Here is a 14,316-nt window from a genome sequence, read left to right as displayed (position 1 = left end):
CATACAATTTACTTGACCTTTATAAATAGAACAGCATTGTATTTCTATTGCAAAAAAACCCCCTGCAAGTAGCATGCAGATTTATTAACCACCATATATAGGAATTGTTGTCCAAATAAGATTTGGACAGAGTAGCACTGTATATACCAGCTCTCTCGGGTTGCTGCCAAAAAAATGCAGACACGTGTATATAAAAGCAGCAGATGAAAACTGATTGTTGTATTCCTAAGGTTTCTTGCCTTGGATTTGAGCAAGAGTTAGTTACAGTGAGTTATGGTATGGGAGAAAAGAAGTGCTGTGATTTGTTGTGAAGTTAGAGTCACCAAATACTGAAATCATACACTATAGAAAAACAAAAGCACGGGAATGTTGCTTTTAGTGTGTGTTCAGGAACATTACACCTAATACTTTAGAGAGCTTTTGTCCGAAGGGGCACCAGGGTTAAAGATGATTAAATAAGTGGTAATTTTATTATTGTAATCGAGGGGGAAAATTGATGCAAGCAAGCAAATTTAGTTACTTTAGCTGGAAGAGATGGATACTCTCAGTTTTCATAATGAAGTGCTTAGGAGTTTTCATTTCTGGAGTTAATCTATCTCATAGGGACACAGGTAAAAATAAAGTGCATTTCCAAAAATCTGTCTGCGTTATCACAGCTAAAAACATTTTGTTAGGTGAGCAGAGGTATTTCATTTGAGAGAGGTGAATTTTGCATGACTCTGTGGGTGATCTACACAGTGCATGCAGAAGGGTAAATAAACTGAAGTCCATTGAAAATAAAGGATGTTTCAAACTTGCCAGGAGACGTGAAAGTGCAGGTCCCTAGGTGAACAATGAAGTGCATAGAGACCAGCTGCTGTCTCTTGGTACTGTCACGGAGTTTTATTTTAGCTCTGGCTGCTGTTGCTGTTTGCCAACTGAGAGGAGACAGTAGGCTGAATTTAGATTTAAAAAAAAAAAGTAATACTGAAAGTTCTGCTGTTTAGTCACTGAATTCAAAGGTTTGTATGTTTTGGTTTTTTTTTCTTTTTTTTCCCTGTAGTCTCAGTAACGGGAGGTGTTTTTTCAGGAGTTTCAGTGCCAGTTACTTTCATTGCTCATTGGTTTAACACACCAGCCTGGCTGATCTTTCTAATCATGTTCTACTTGTGAATATGCAGTATCTTAGTGTATATGCAAAGAGCTTGCATCTCCTTTTGACTTTGAAGCAAAAAAACTGTCTGAGCATCTTTAAAAGCACTTAAATGTTTTTCAAGTAACACTCTTTAAGTCTGTTGGAATTAAATTTGATCTGAAATTATTTCAGCTCACTCCAGTAGTTCCTGTTTCTAATACCAAAATAACTCTGCTCCTTGGCATGCACATTTTCTCCATCTTTTGTTAGCTCTTTCTGCGTATTCCTTCATGTAAATATTTCCTAAATGCAGCCTGTGGAGGAGCGTGGAACAAACTCAAAATGTGGAAGAGTTTTAGCGATGCTTTTCAGAAAGTGAACAAAACTGCATTCCTAGTCCTGTAAAGTATTTGGGACAGAGGAAATGAATGTTTCCCTAGAGAGCCATGTGTGCTGTATCGGAAGGACCACTGTTTCCATCTCACTGTGATACACTGATTTACTGTTCTGCTTTTTTGTGTGTGTTTTCCCCCCTTTTCCACCAAATGTGATGCAAATACCTCTGCTACTTCTTTCTTCCTTTCCTATTCTTCCATGTTAAACCCTCAGGGTCCTTCTGGCTCCTTGCAGCCCTGTTTCCAAGCTGTCAGTGTCTTCCTTCAGACCTTTGCCTCCTGGCCTGGGTCTTGGCTCTCTGCTCCTCTCCTGTTACAGGCTGTGGTTTCTGGTTTGCTTTGGCTGCTGTTTGCTTGCCTGGTGGAAGCAGGGAAATAGTAAGGGGCAGGAACTTGCAGGGGAAGCAGGAGGGGAGAAACTGTTTGAGAAGATGGTGGAAAGAAAGAGAAAAGGAAACGATGGTGCGATGCGCTAGGAATTTCAGATAAGGTACTCAGATGAAAAAAGGAAGATGATCCAAAGTTGTGATGGGAGCAAGCACTTCTGAGTTTGAAGATGGTGTGGGAAGATGATGAGACATAAGGGTGGTGGGAAATTGGAGTGTAAGTACAGGATAGGAATGCAAGGAGAAGAAAACGATCATAAAAGTACATTAGGCATGTAAGCAATCTTACTTTTCTGCTCATATGATGCAGATAAAGGTTACTTAATTCTGTGTCCTCTTCTGGCTTGGCTTTTCTGTCACAGTTCTCAGCCTGTTTCTTCTCTCCAGTCCCCCTGTTTAAGGCCTTCCTATGAACAAAAGGGTTTGTATTAAGGACCTCAGAAGCAGACTGGCACCACTTTTTAATTATAAATTATGGGGATCAGGTACATTGATAACTGTCCATAGCTATAGGATGTGTTGTTGTAGTAGGTGCTCTTAAATCACGCGTCACACATTAAAAATGTTCTGGGGAAACATGTTGTTGTTAGCACTCTTGCAGCCATGAAGTATGGGATAGTGATGACCAAGTGGTGTCTTCATTTGGATTTCACCAGATGCAACAAATCCTAGATCCAGCCCATCATTTATAACGGTGGGTTGGTTTTCCAGGTCCTACCATGTGAGGTTGTGTAAGGTGACCATCCCAGAGACTTGAGGATTAAAGATACAATCCTTCCTAAAGCTTTTGAAGCTGTCTTGCATTCCTCTCAGTGGAATTTGAGTAATCTTGATCTTTTCTCTAATGCATGATTCCTTGCTCTTTCAAATCCTCATTGCTGCCTGTATTCATGGATTTACCTACCAGCAAATCATTATGTGCCTGTCTGCTTTTCAGTTATGCTTGTGTCACCCCATCCCATGTTCATCTATAGTCTTTGCATTTGCTGTGGCTGAAAGGGAATTCCTCCCATCCCCTGAGGCAACAGGGACAAGCTGCAGGTACATTTCATGCACTCTGTCTCTGAGAACTGAGCCTTGTTCGCTGTCTGCAGAGCCTGTCCTGTGATGGCAAACATGTATGCTTGCCATCGCTCGCATCTCAGCAGAACGAATCTTGAGTATTCCTGTCTTATTAAAGGAATGGCTTTCTTGGCTTGCCGAAGGAGGCAATCTGAATAGCAATCTGCTTAATGCATGTAGCTGTCTATCCTCAAGAAGCAAGTGGTGCTCTCATTTCTCGCTGAAATGGTCCTGTTTGTGAAGAGGAGAGATTTCCCTTGGGAATACTTCAATATCTTCCATGCTGGGATTATGGCTTGTTAGGCTGTAACACCAGTAGGTTACAACTGCTCACAGGGTCAGGTTGCCTTACTGAGTGATCACCAAAACTGGCTCAGCAGTACCATTTCCCCAGTGAGCAGGATGTTCCTCAGCTTTACCTGGGCAGGATGCGTTTGTATTGCTACATCCTTCTTTTACCTTTGTATGTCCATTCCTATTAGCGTTCCCTGAAGACAAGTGATGCTGTGAAATGTGAGGTTGCTAGTATGATGCTTGTGGGAAAAATACCCTCCTATTTCCAAGAAATAGAACGTTTCTCCTTCAATATTCTTTCAGGCTGAAATTCATGGAAACATTCAACTCCTCTGGAGGACAGTTACTTTGATCAAAGAAGGGCCGTTTCCTAAAGTCCTTAAAAGCTCTTCATCTTCTCATTGCCTTCTGTCTGAATTTGGTGCCATTCTTCTGATGTTGTATTTGTCACTATCATTCCTCGAAACAATTCTTTTAAGTTCTTTCTGACTTGTGCTTGTACATGGCTGGATGGGGTGGAATAGGTTGCAGGTACCTCTGGAGTTTGTCTCATGTAGTTCGTGGGAATTAGGGAAATTTCTCTGAATCTCCAGTGCATCTCCTCTTCCCTCCTGTAGATTGTTCTTTACTAGGTAGTCCGAGACTTTATGAACACTTTGCCCTGAGGCTGCAACTTTCCAAGCTTAGGGTCGTGTTGGGTTTTTTGTGAGAAGTCTGGAGGTGGTCGCCTTGTGCTGCTCTCCTACCTGCTTTGCAGCTGGGCATCCTTAGTGTGGCCGTTGGACTGCAGTCCCACCTGAAGCACACCTCTGTGAGGACAATGCTGAAGTCTGCATCCTTCTGCTTCAGAGTTTCTGTACCTTTTTTTTTTTTTTTTTGGTTATAGCCAAAGGCAGCATCACAAACCTGGGATTCTTAGTAGACTTCCTAAAACAAGATTAGCAAGAGCATTTCTGAACAAAAAAGCATCTTATATGACGCAGTTGCTATTGGGATATTCTTCAAAGCTCAGTGGGATAGTGACAGTCAATGCTCATGCAGTGGAAATACAAATTAGAAGATAATATTTTGAATGTGACCGCCTCTCCCTGATCTGACTTTGAAGGGAAAGAAACTGTCAGCGGCACTGCTTTGCTCTGAGCCCTAACCTCCCCACTTTTCCACAGACAGCTTAGGAGCTTGCTGCTGCTGTTCTTTCTCCATTTAAATGTTATCAAGTTGTATGGTTGTTTAGAGTTCATATTGTCTGCCGAAAGATGCTGGCCCGGCTGTAATCCGGTTTATTAGCAGACTAGACAGAGCCTGTGTGATGGTGCTCTCACAACTCTGCTCGGGATTTCTGTATCCTGAAGTGCCCCTTCTGTAAGTAGGTACTTTGGCAGTCCTTGCCTTTTAAATCTCCGCAGACTGCTCCTTGGCTCTTAGCAAGGGGGTATGTTATTTAGATAATCCTGTAGATCTTTCAAATATTTATGTCTTCAAAGCATGGCTGCTAATGTCAGTCTTTTTACTGACTCGTAAAGCAGGAAGAAATATTTCTCTCTAAAATCCCTAAGAATATTTATTGAAAGACTAAGGCTCCAAGTGCTTGTCTGCATTCTGCTGTCGTGCACCTATGGCATTTAAACTGGGGACTTCTCCAGGCAGCTGCAAAGCAGAAGAGCTGAAGCAACTTTCTTGGTGACAGTAACATCCATCATAACTGTTAGGTGAATCAGAGTAAGTGACGTTAAATCTCTGTCGCTCCCCCCCCCCCCCCCCCCCCCCAATACATCACATTTTCTGTGAAACCCTGTACTAAACTTACGCTGGAAGCAGCTATATGTTTACACTGTTGTGACAGCTTACACTTTTGATGTTCTTATGCCAAGGAGGAGCAAAGTGCTTTTGCAGAACACGTTCATTTCGCCTGGACAACAGTGCATTTAGAAAAGCTTGTGACGTGTTAGTAGCCTCTAACCCAAGAGACGAGGATGAGCTGTCTCTGCTTAGAGGATGTCTAATTGGATTTCTGCATCTATTTAAATTAGGTTATCATCCACTTGGCAGATTTCCTGTGTATTCCACCAGCGAAGGCCATCTCCGTAGCAGCTATCAGTAACTCACTTCTCCAGGGCATCTGAATGCACTTCTCTGTCCACATGTTCATTTATCACTATGTAGCTGTGCAGACCTCAAAATATGCTAATAAACTTGGGGGAACTGTTTTAGTTGCCATTTAGGTAGGCTTCTCATACCTGCCTCCAGTCAGAGTTTGCTGCATGGAGCTGCCAAGAGTGGAAGCGTATGTGGATAATTGTTTGATTGATGGAGAAAATCTTGCCTTTGAAGTTGATGATTCTTTCCAAGATGCATCGTCATGACCTTCAAGATGTGTTGTCTGGATCTTCGCGACTCAGTCTTGCTAGCTGAACTCCTGGAGGAGTTTGGATTGTTTCTGGATCCCTTGGTGTTGTGACATATGGGTGCGTACGTTTTCTCTGCTATTTTTGTTGGTACAAAAGGTCTCCAGCTCAGTCGCGCTGGATGTGAGCATCAAAACTGCGAGATGCATTGGGATAACACCACTCAAAAGAGAGCTTTTTTTGGCCAGGTGTTTCTGAGAGACACTGTTCCTCCCTTCCTGGGACCTTGCTACATGTTTTCACCTATAATTAGCTGGCTGAAGTTGCTATTGTTTGCTGCAGGTAATTAAGTAGCTGCTTGATCCTGTTTGGATGTATTGGTAGTGGTTTCTCAAAATGAAGCTCATGTGGGAGTTCCTCGGAGGTGACAGATATTTCAGAAGTAGTCAAATTGTGTTGGCAAGAGCTGATTTTTTTAAATTTTTTTTTTAACTGAGCTTGCCAACATTTCCAGTATCTAAACCTGGGTTTTTGTAGGATGCAAAATACTAGCCTAGAAAAGAGTGGTAAATTAAGATCTGTGGGGTGAGACATGTTAAAATGCAAGAGTTAACAAACTCTTGCCTATGGTATTTTTATACTAACAACAATTTTCAGTGTAGGTGAAAGGAGATGTTAAAATTTCTTTCTTAAATTATTTTATCTTTTCAATGTTGAGCACTAAAATATGATATAATGAACAGCAGTGTAAATGAACTGCATATTTTACTGATATATTTAGAAATCCTAAGTGGAGCTATCTGCTCAACACATTCTCTACAGGGCAACTCGATTCTGCAACTGTAAGTTGTATTCAAGAGAAATGAAAATGGCAGGGTTGTTTTCCTTTTTTACAGGTTTAGATCAGGGCACAGTTACTGTCCCTGTCGCTTGTCTCTTCAATCAGAATGTCAGTTTGGAAAAAATTTAGTGTACTCTTCTGAAGAACATATTCTTCTATCCAAGTATCCAGTAACAGTCTTGGCTGAAGATGCTTAAGATCCTACTCAGAAATTTCCTCTTGCAACTTGAAGATACGCTGTGGCTGTATGTTGTGGGAAAGGCAAGTAGCGTAAAGAAAATCTACAAGTATATTTAAGGGCCTTCATGTTATTCAGTGCTGGACTTGAATTCTACTCTTATTCCCAGTAAATGAGACAAAAATAGCTCTCTGGAGTTATATTTAAAATTCCCTTTAAGAAACATTTGAAGTGGTGTTTATTCATAGCCAAAGCAAACAGCTAATGTAGAGTTATCAACTGTTAATGGCATTACAGTCCAAACAAGACCCAGATTTTAGCGAAAGGTTTGGGTTTTTCTGTACTGTTCTGCTCCTAGTAGTAAGCTGTAAAAGAAGATCCATTTGTTCTCTTGCAGGCTTTAGTGTTTAAAGACATGATCCAGTATTACGTGCTCCAGGAAGCAACAGTTCCTATTGCATTGCTGTCATGTGAAAAGAATATACTGCCCTGTGTCGTGGATGTTTGTTACTGCCTTTAATGCAAAACCTTCTGGAGCGGTCAGGGAGGACCCTCCACCTTTCTGGGATTGGTTTGGCACAAGTAATTTTTCTAGAAACATAAACACTTTGATTGCAAAACCAGCTTTCCTGAGGGCTGTGGACTTCAGGTTGGTTGAGGAATCAAATAATCATCTCGGAAAGTTCTCCTTTCTGCCTCTGTGTCTTATGTAGGAACCTAAGAGGTAACTACAATATGTAACACAGCCTGTTGAGAAGGGGTGAGTGCAAGGAAGATATTCCGACTGCTGTCTCTTGTTGACAGTCATTTTGGTATCGCTGAAGGCTTTATGATTTTCAGCTGTTATTTTTGAACCTCTGTATGTTTGGACAGGCCACAGTATTCACAGAGCCAAGAAGATAAAGTGTGTAAATAAATACATGTAGGATATGTGGGCTGCTTGGTGGATTGAATAATTGTATAGCAATTTTTTAGTAAGACTTTGTATCTATATATTTACTGCTTTTTAGAAGGTGGGGGCTTTTCTATGTGGAAGGGAGCATCCCTATAGAGAACTTTTAAAACACCTTATTCAAATTATTCAACTTGTCCATTCTTGATGTCGCTGTCCTCAGTGATTGAATGTACATCTTTCCGTCAGAGACTTTCTTTAGTTTTTTTTGGTTGAAGAGATAAAAAGGTTCATAATTGGTAATTCCAGTGTTTCAGTGTTAACTAGACTGGGAACTGAAATGCTGAGGTCCTATTCCAGAGCACTGTGTGGGATATATGTTCTAGTCTTAGTTACTCTTTTGAAGTACACAAAAGCTTAAAAACATAGTTAAAAGGTCTGTGAAGGCAGGCTTTGAGCAAAGAGCTTCCTGAAACCTGCTGGAAACTTGCAGCCTTTGCTTTTTGTGTTACTTGAAATGGATGCCCCCTTATGAAATGGAGGTATGTCTATGTACAACTTTAAAAAAAATCTGTTTAACACTTTTTGCAGTGTATTTGTATCCTGCTGAATAGTTTCTGGGAATCTGGAGCAGGCATAATACTTGGCCATGTTTTCTCTTTTTAAATAAGGTTTTTTTTTTTTCCATGGCCATAATTTTTAGAAGAACATTTCACAGTGTGGATTTTAAACAGATGGTAGTTGTAGGGATTGTTTGGACTCTTGTAACGCACAGCATATTCTGGGTCAGAGGCCCCAGCAAATCATGTTTCCTTGTTTCCTATCTACTGAAATCAGCTTAGTTCCTTGTGGAGGGATATGGAAGCTCCCCAAAAAAATAGTGCTTGGGCATGAGTTTCTACAAATATGCTTGATAGGTTTAGTTGGTGGATAGATGTAAAGGATGTAGATGTGTATTTAATTTGGATTTTTACAGCAATGATTAAACAGTACAAAAAAAAGGCCACTGTTTGTAGTAGATTTGAGCAAGGTTTATTGTATGAGTGAATAAGGAGTTCTCATCTTCCAGGCAGCTGCACTTTTACTGCTTTAAACTTCAGTCCTGGCAGTGAGCTCTGTCTCTCTGCTTGATCAAATTCCTGTAGATGTTTCCCCCTCTAAATATGGAGCTTTAGGTCATTAGTAGTAATGGGTGAAAAAATACTCCTCCCCCCCATTAGCATGGGCATAAAAGCTCATATTGAAAAGTTTTAAAGTTTGGAGAGAGGAACAGCTAAATAAAAGGTCTTGTGTATTTTATTTTCTTCTTCTCAACTATTGATACTAAATGTACTTTTTCTTTCCCTTTTTTGAGTCATCTTCCAGCCTGTCTGCCTATACATTGCTTTTCAGTTTTCTTGGTGGTACTTTAAAATGGTTTTGGATACCTAGCTGTGCAGGTATACTGGTGAACACTGTAAAATTCAGATCTTCTAACTGCTCTGTCAGTGTTCTCTAAATTGAATCTTAATCTCTTTTGTTCTTCTTGATCCACCTCTTTTTAATTAGCTTTTGCCAGCAGTAGATTACCTGGAGAATAATACCTGTGTAGCTACTGCTGCTCCCTTTGAACCTCAAGTTCCTGCAAACTCCACTGCAAACTGATGCTGTACCAGCACAGTACGTGTCAAGGAGGACTCTGCATTTCTATAAGCGTCCCTAGATGTGTACGGCAATAGTCTTTCCGTCTGTGCTTAAATTCTTCCCTTCCTTAAACTCAGCGAGCGGCTTTTCCAATGCTGAAATAAGACCTTTTGGGATGAAGATTAACTTTTTGGTTTAATATTTGTTGTACGTGCTGGAAGGTACAAACCTAGCATAGAGAACATGTTTTTTGCTGTTGAAGAAGAGCCTGAGATGACTATTTGTTCTGGTTTTTGTAAAACGTAAATTACTGTCAGGATAACAGCAGGCTGTAATACAGGGTTTGATATTTTACTATGTACATTGCAAACCACTGTAGCATTAACTTTGCTTCTTATCTAGGGCTGCATAACATCTCAGGTTGTTTTTTCACAGCTGCTCCAAACCAAAATTTTTATCTTCTGCCTTCATGCTTGTTTGAATAGCCAGCAGATGTTAGCAGCATGGTTTTGAGCAAAATGCTTGGCCAAATTCTGCATTTTACAGCCACTGCAATAAGGCAAACCTTTAATACAAGCCTTTTCCTGCACGGCTGAAACACATCTGTGCAGAGCCCCTGTCTGCTGAGACAGAAAATGTGGCTGAATTTTTGTCCAGGTATTTTGCTGCTCCCTAGATGTCATGCTGGCTTGTTGGGGGGATTGGTGGCTGGCTCTGGTCTGGCTGGAGGACTGGAGCAGCCCTCAGTACAGGATTAGGAGGTGTGTGAATTAACGCATATTTGTATGCTTTGTTCTGAGAGGTATTTGCAACCAGGAATACAGGTTTTTACATATTAGGTGTATTTTTAGCAGACTTTTTAAGGTGCTTTTTGTGTGACTTCTGCAAATTAGAGTGCGACTAGCTTGGTCCTACTGTTGCCTTATTAGTTACTGTGATGGAGTTAAAACTGATTTGGGAAAGGATGTATCACACAGGATTATGCCTTTCTTTTTTTTTTAATTTTTAAACTGTTCATCAAGTCTCCATTGCATTTGATCGTTAACTTTTCAGAAAAATAGTGATGGCTTAGTGCCAGGTTCCTACCTCTGGAGAGTAAACATAGCAACAACTGCTTTCCACTCTGAATGACCCTCTGCATTAGGAGCCATTCAATTCAGCGCTAAGTAAATATTCATGAAAATGCTCCCTTCTTAAAACAGGATCGCTTCGAAAGAGTTTGTTACTTTACAAATATTGTAGTTGATTTTGTTTGCAGATTTGTTTCTATTAGAAATTTGAATCAGAAAATACAGAATAAATACTATTTGAAAATAAGAGGTAATGAAACAGTAGTATCTTGTTTAAACCACTTACCTGCAATAGCAGGAGTGTGTTTTTTGACCATTTTAAATACCTTTTTTTTTTTTTTATTACTAAGTAGATTTGTTTATTCACACATCTGGGATAATGCTGTTTTAAAATACTAATGATGATGATGAAGGAATGGTGTGGTTTAGAAAAGCATTTGTTATGGAAAAATTGTGAACTATGAGTTAACTTACATGCTTTGAGTTTCATTTCATATATAAAAATAAATATGAAATAATAAAAAACCCCCTATTTACCAGAAATTGCACCTGTGAATTGTACTGAAAGAAAACTCTAATAAAGTAACATAGAAGTTGCTGAAGGCCTGGCATGTGCAAGTATGTGGGAATGATAATCTACATTGCATGAATAATTTTTTTGAGTTATCAAAGTGATGAATATTCCTCTTGCAGGGAATAATAGAGGACTCTTATTGTAGCTATGACAATGTATTTTTAGTATCAACTAATTTTCAAATATGTCAAACTAAGCTTTTTATTTGTTTTTCTTAAAGATGGATGGGATATTTCCTGATGAAGAGGTTTTACAAGCTATGAAATGTGGTTTAGTGTGATGTGAATACACTCATAAATACACAGTTGGATCACAAGGTGCTTGTTCCTACAGCCAGCACTGTTTATGGGCAGCTGGAGGTGCTTTTCTCTCTTCTTTGTATCTGAAGTCTCATTTAAACTAATTATCCTTAAATAATATCTATTTTGGTTACATTCAAGCGTGACTGAGTTATTATCCAGATCATTCTATGGAGATATTTAATTTTAAGATGCTTAGATGTGGCAGAGATGTAACTGCATTATTGATGTCCCAGCCATTGTGTTTTTCTTCTTAATGGATGCATTTCATATTGTCGTTAAAAGGGTTTGAATGACTTGGTGGGCATCTAAGCTTTAATTTCTCTGATATTTCTGTGTTGAAGGACAGAGACTATGAATTGGTTGGTTCAGATGTACTCTGTTACCCCTCATCCTATCACCACACCCTTGATCAAGAGTCCCTCCCCACCTTTCCTGTAGCCCTTCTTTAAGTACTGGAAGGCCACTAGAAGGTCTCCCCAGAGCCTTCTCTTCTCCAGGCTGAACAACCCCAACTCTCTCAGCCTGTCCTCCTGTTTGTTGTGTACATTTTGCTGCTTCTCCCCAAACCAGACTTCTAATGGATTTTCCTAGCCTCTGTGCTGCTCCTTTGCTGTTGTTTAGACCAAGTTTCCCAGATCCTTTTAAAATCCTTCACTGTGCCCAATTCTGACACGAAAAGCATTGTTTTTTGCTGAGGGCCTCTAAATTAACAGGGGAGGTATGACCTGAACCATGTCAGAATTCCCTCTGGGCTCTTGCGGGTATTCTTACAAACACTTCACTTGAAAGGCTGACTTTATTTTATCAAGGAGAAAGCCTCATTTTGAGCGTTGGAATGAAAGAAATGGCTGAAATTGTAATGCTAGTTGATATGACTAATGTGAAAGCTTTTATTATGCTTTCTTCTTCGGCAGGCAGTTTGAGTAATGCTAATAATTAGTGCCTTTGTTAGGAGGATTTGGGGGACCTGTGGGGGTGGCTGAGACCAAAAGAGCAGTAGTGAGTCAAGGCATAGCATAGAAAGCGTAGTCTACTCTAGCACAGGAGGAGGGAATAAGGAAATTGGGTTGTCTGTCATCTGGTCAACTTTACAAATTACTAGCTTCTTGCATTACTGAAAGCAAGAAGTAACGCAGATGTAGATTTTTCTGGTGGTTTTTATTTGTACACACAAGGAATTGGATTGACAGTATGTGAAGCCAAATTAAATTTCTCAAGAGCAAAAGGGTTTTGTAGCAGTTCGAGTCGGTGTCATCTTGCAGACAGTACTTGAAAAGTCTGATCTGCTTCCCATCTTGTGCTTCAGCTGGGTCAGTACTGATGGACTCTGATGTGAAGTAGCATGTTTTGTTGAAATAAGCTCAAAACTATCGAAATCATAAAAAGCATCTTAAACATTAAGAAGTTGAACCTGTGCTGTGCATAACCTTGAGGTATACTTTAAAAGGACTATAGCACAGGCATAATATCTCCAAGCCTGTCTGGCTGGTTTTGGACTTCTGAAGTCTCAATTTGGCTCATTTTCAAGAAGACACAATCCTTTAATGTATCTTTTTGAAAACCTTGTTTCATATTCATATTTCAAAAAGATAAGACTTTTTGAATGCATAAGCTCTGCAGGTAGCTGTCATGTGCCTGGGCTATGTTCACATTAGCAAATAGTTCAGCCCACAGAAGCAAAGCTGCAGAGTGAGAAATGAAGGCCCAAGGACCTGGTGTCCACCCTGTAGGTGTTTTAGGGGCTGTAGTTTAGGCCTAGATACAGATTCAGCAGTCTCAGTTGCTCATTTGCACAGATTGCTCTAGGAGATTTTTGCAAAATGTCATAACATGGTGGTTATGCTGTATTAGCAGATGGATGAAGTTGATCTTGACAGTCTGAAGGGAAGATTGAAGGGTTCACCTGAGCATGACTCACCGTGTGGTGAGCACTTTGGTTGTAGAAGTTGAAGGAATCTCAGGAAAATCGGGGAAAAATCCATCAGTGATTTTCTTGCAAATTTTCTGTCATAACATGATGCTGGCAGAGGCACTTCTAGAGAGAGCAGGTTGTATTACATACCCATTTGGGTAGTCTTCCAGAGAATGCTTGAACTTTGAGTTCTGAAATCTGTATCTTCCTTACTCAGCTTTGCAAAGTGGCTACTAAGAACTCCAGACTTCCAACGTGATTGCGTGCCAAACCAAAACTGCGTGGGTAATTCTATGCACACTAATACAACTTTGGAATTTTCCATTTAGTCATCAAAGAACTGAGTTAATGGTGGTGGTAGTGCTCTAACAGTGGTGCCTCCTCTAGTGAATATAATGGCCTTTGGTATTTGATTAATACTCAAAGAATCAGTGCAGTATCATGCTTTTGTATGCTCCAGTTTGTACAATTTAATAGAAAATATAATAAACTAAGTCATAAATCTTTTAATGTCTTATCTGTATTTCCTTTCAGTTTCTATATGGAAGATATTTCAAGTAGCTATGTTATTCTTTGGGGTTATTATAGATATGAAACTTGTAGCTAAAAGAGGATCTTGCAATCACATGAAATCTATTTTTATTTCAATACTGGATGTATCTAAAACTTATTTACAAAAAATAATTGCAAGCTAATATTTCTGTAATATTTTTTTTTTTACTTCTCTGCAGATGGACTTTTTCAGATATTTAGGGAAATTTTTGGATTTTGTTTTCCGAGGAAATACTCATTGGGGCACTGTGCAGTTGTGCTAAAGTTCACATGCTATTAATGGCCTCCATTGATGGACTTGTGGATAAATCTTGTCTTTTTTTTTTGCCACAGGTCCAAGGAGCTAATAAAGGAAGCAATCCTTGACAATGACTTCATGAAGAATCTGGAACTGTCTCAGATCCAGGAGATTGTGGATTGTATGTATCCCGTGGAGTATGGCAAAGACAGCTGCATCATCAAGGAAGGAGATGTGGGTTCCCTGGTGTATGTCATGGAAGGTATGGCTTAAAGAGCTGATATTTATTTCTTTTTTTCAACACATGTAGAGATGAAAACTTTATTTCATGGGAAAAATTGTTTCAAAGAAAGAAGTTAACGACATTGTATAAATATGGTTGTTGAAAAATTGTGTGGACTACTTTTGTCTGGAAAATTTCCGAGTAGATTTGTGTGCCTCTCTATATAAAGAAAGAGGGTGAAAGCTGTTAATCTTGCACTGAGATACGTTGGAATAAACTTCCACTGAGTATAGTTCTTTGGCTTTGAGGCAATAC

At 39.7% G+C, this 14,316-nt stretch overlaps 1 protein-coding gene across 2 annotated transcripts in view; it reads left to right on the top strand.

Moving 5' to 3' along the window:
• The window catches only part of PRKG1 (protein kinase cGMP-dependent 1), a 527,430-nt gene that overhangs the window by 52,714 nt on the left and 460,400 nt on the right, over positions 1–14,316 (top strand). For both annotated transcript variants that reach the window (XM_086467486.1, XM_086467485.1), the window contains exon 2: positions 13,874–14,040. In XM_086467486.1, coding sequence (XP_086323612.1) covers positions 13,874–14,040 — 167 coding nt within the window. The remainder of the gene's footprint in view (positions 1–13,873; positions 14,041–14,316) is intronic.

Source organism: Leptosomus discolor, chromosome 6 (genome assembly GCF_034619465.1).
Source record: "Leptosomus discolor isolate bLepDis1 chromosome 6, bLepDis1.hap2, whole genome shotgun sequence".
NCBI classification, from domain to species: domain Eukaryota; kingdom Metazoa; phylum Chordata; class Aves; order Leptosomiformes; family Leptosomidae; genus Leptosomus; species Leptosomus discolor.
The sequence above is the reverse complement of the archived record's forward strand: the minus strand, read 5'-3'. Positions and strand labels throughout refer to the sequence as shown.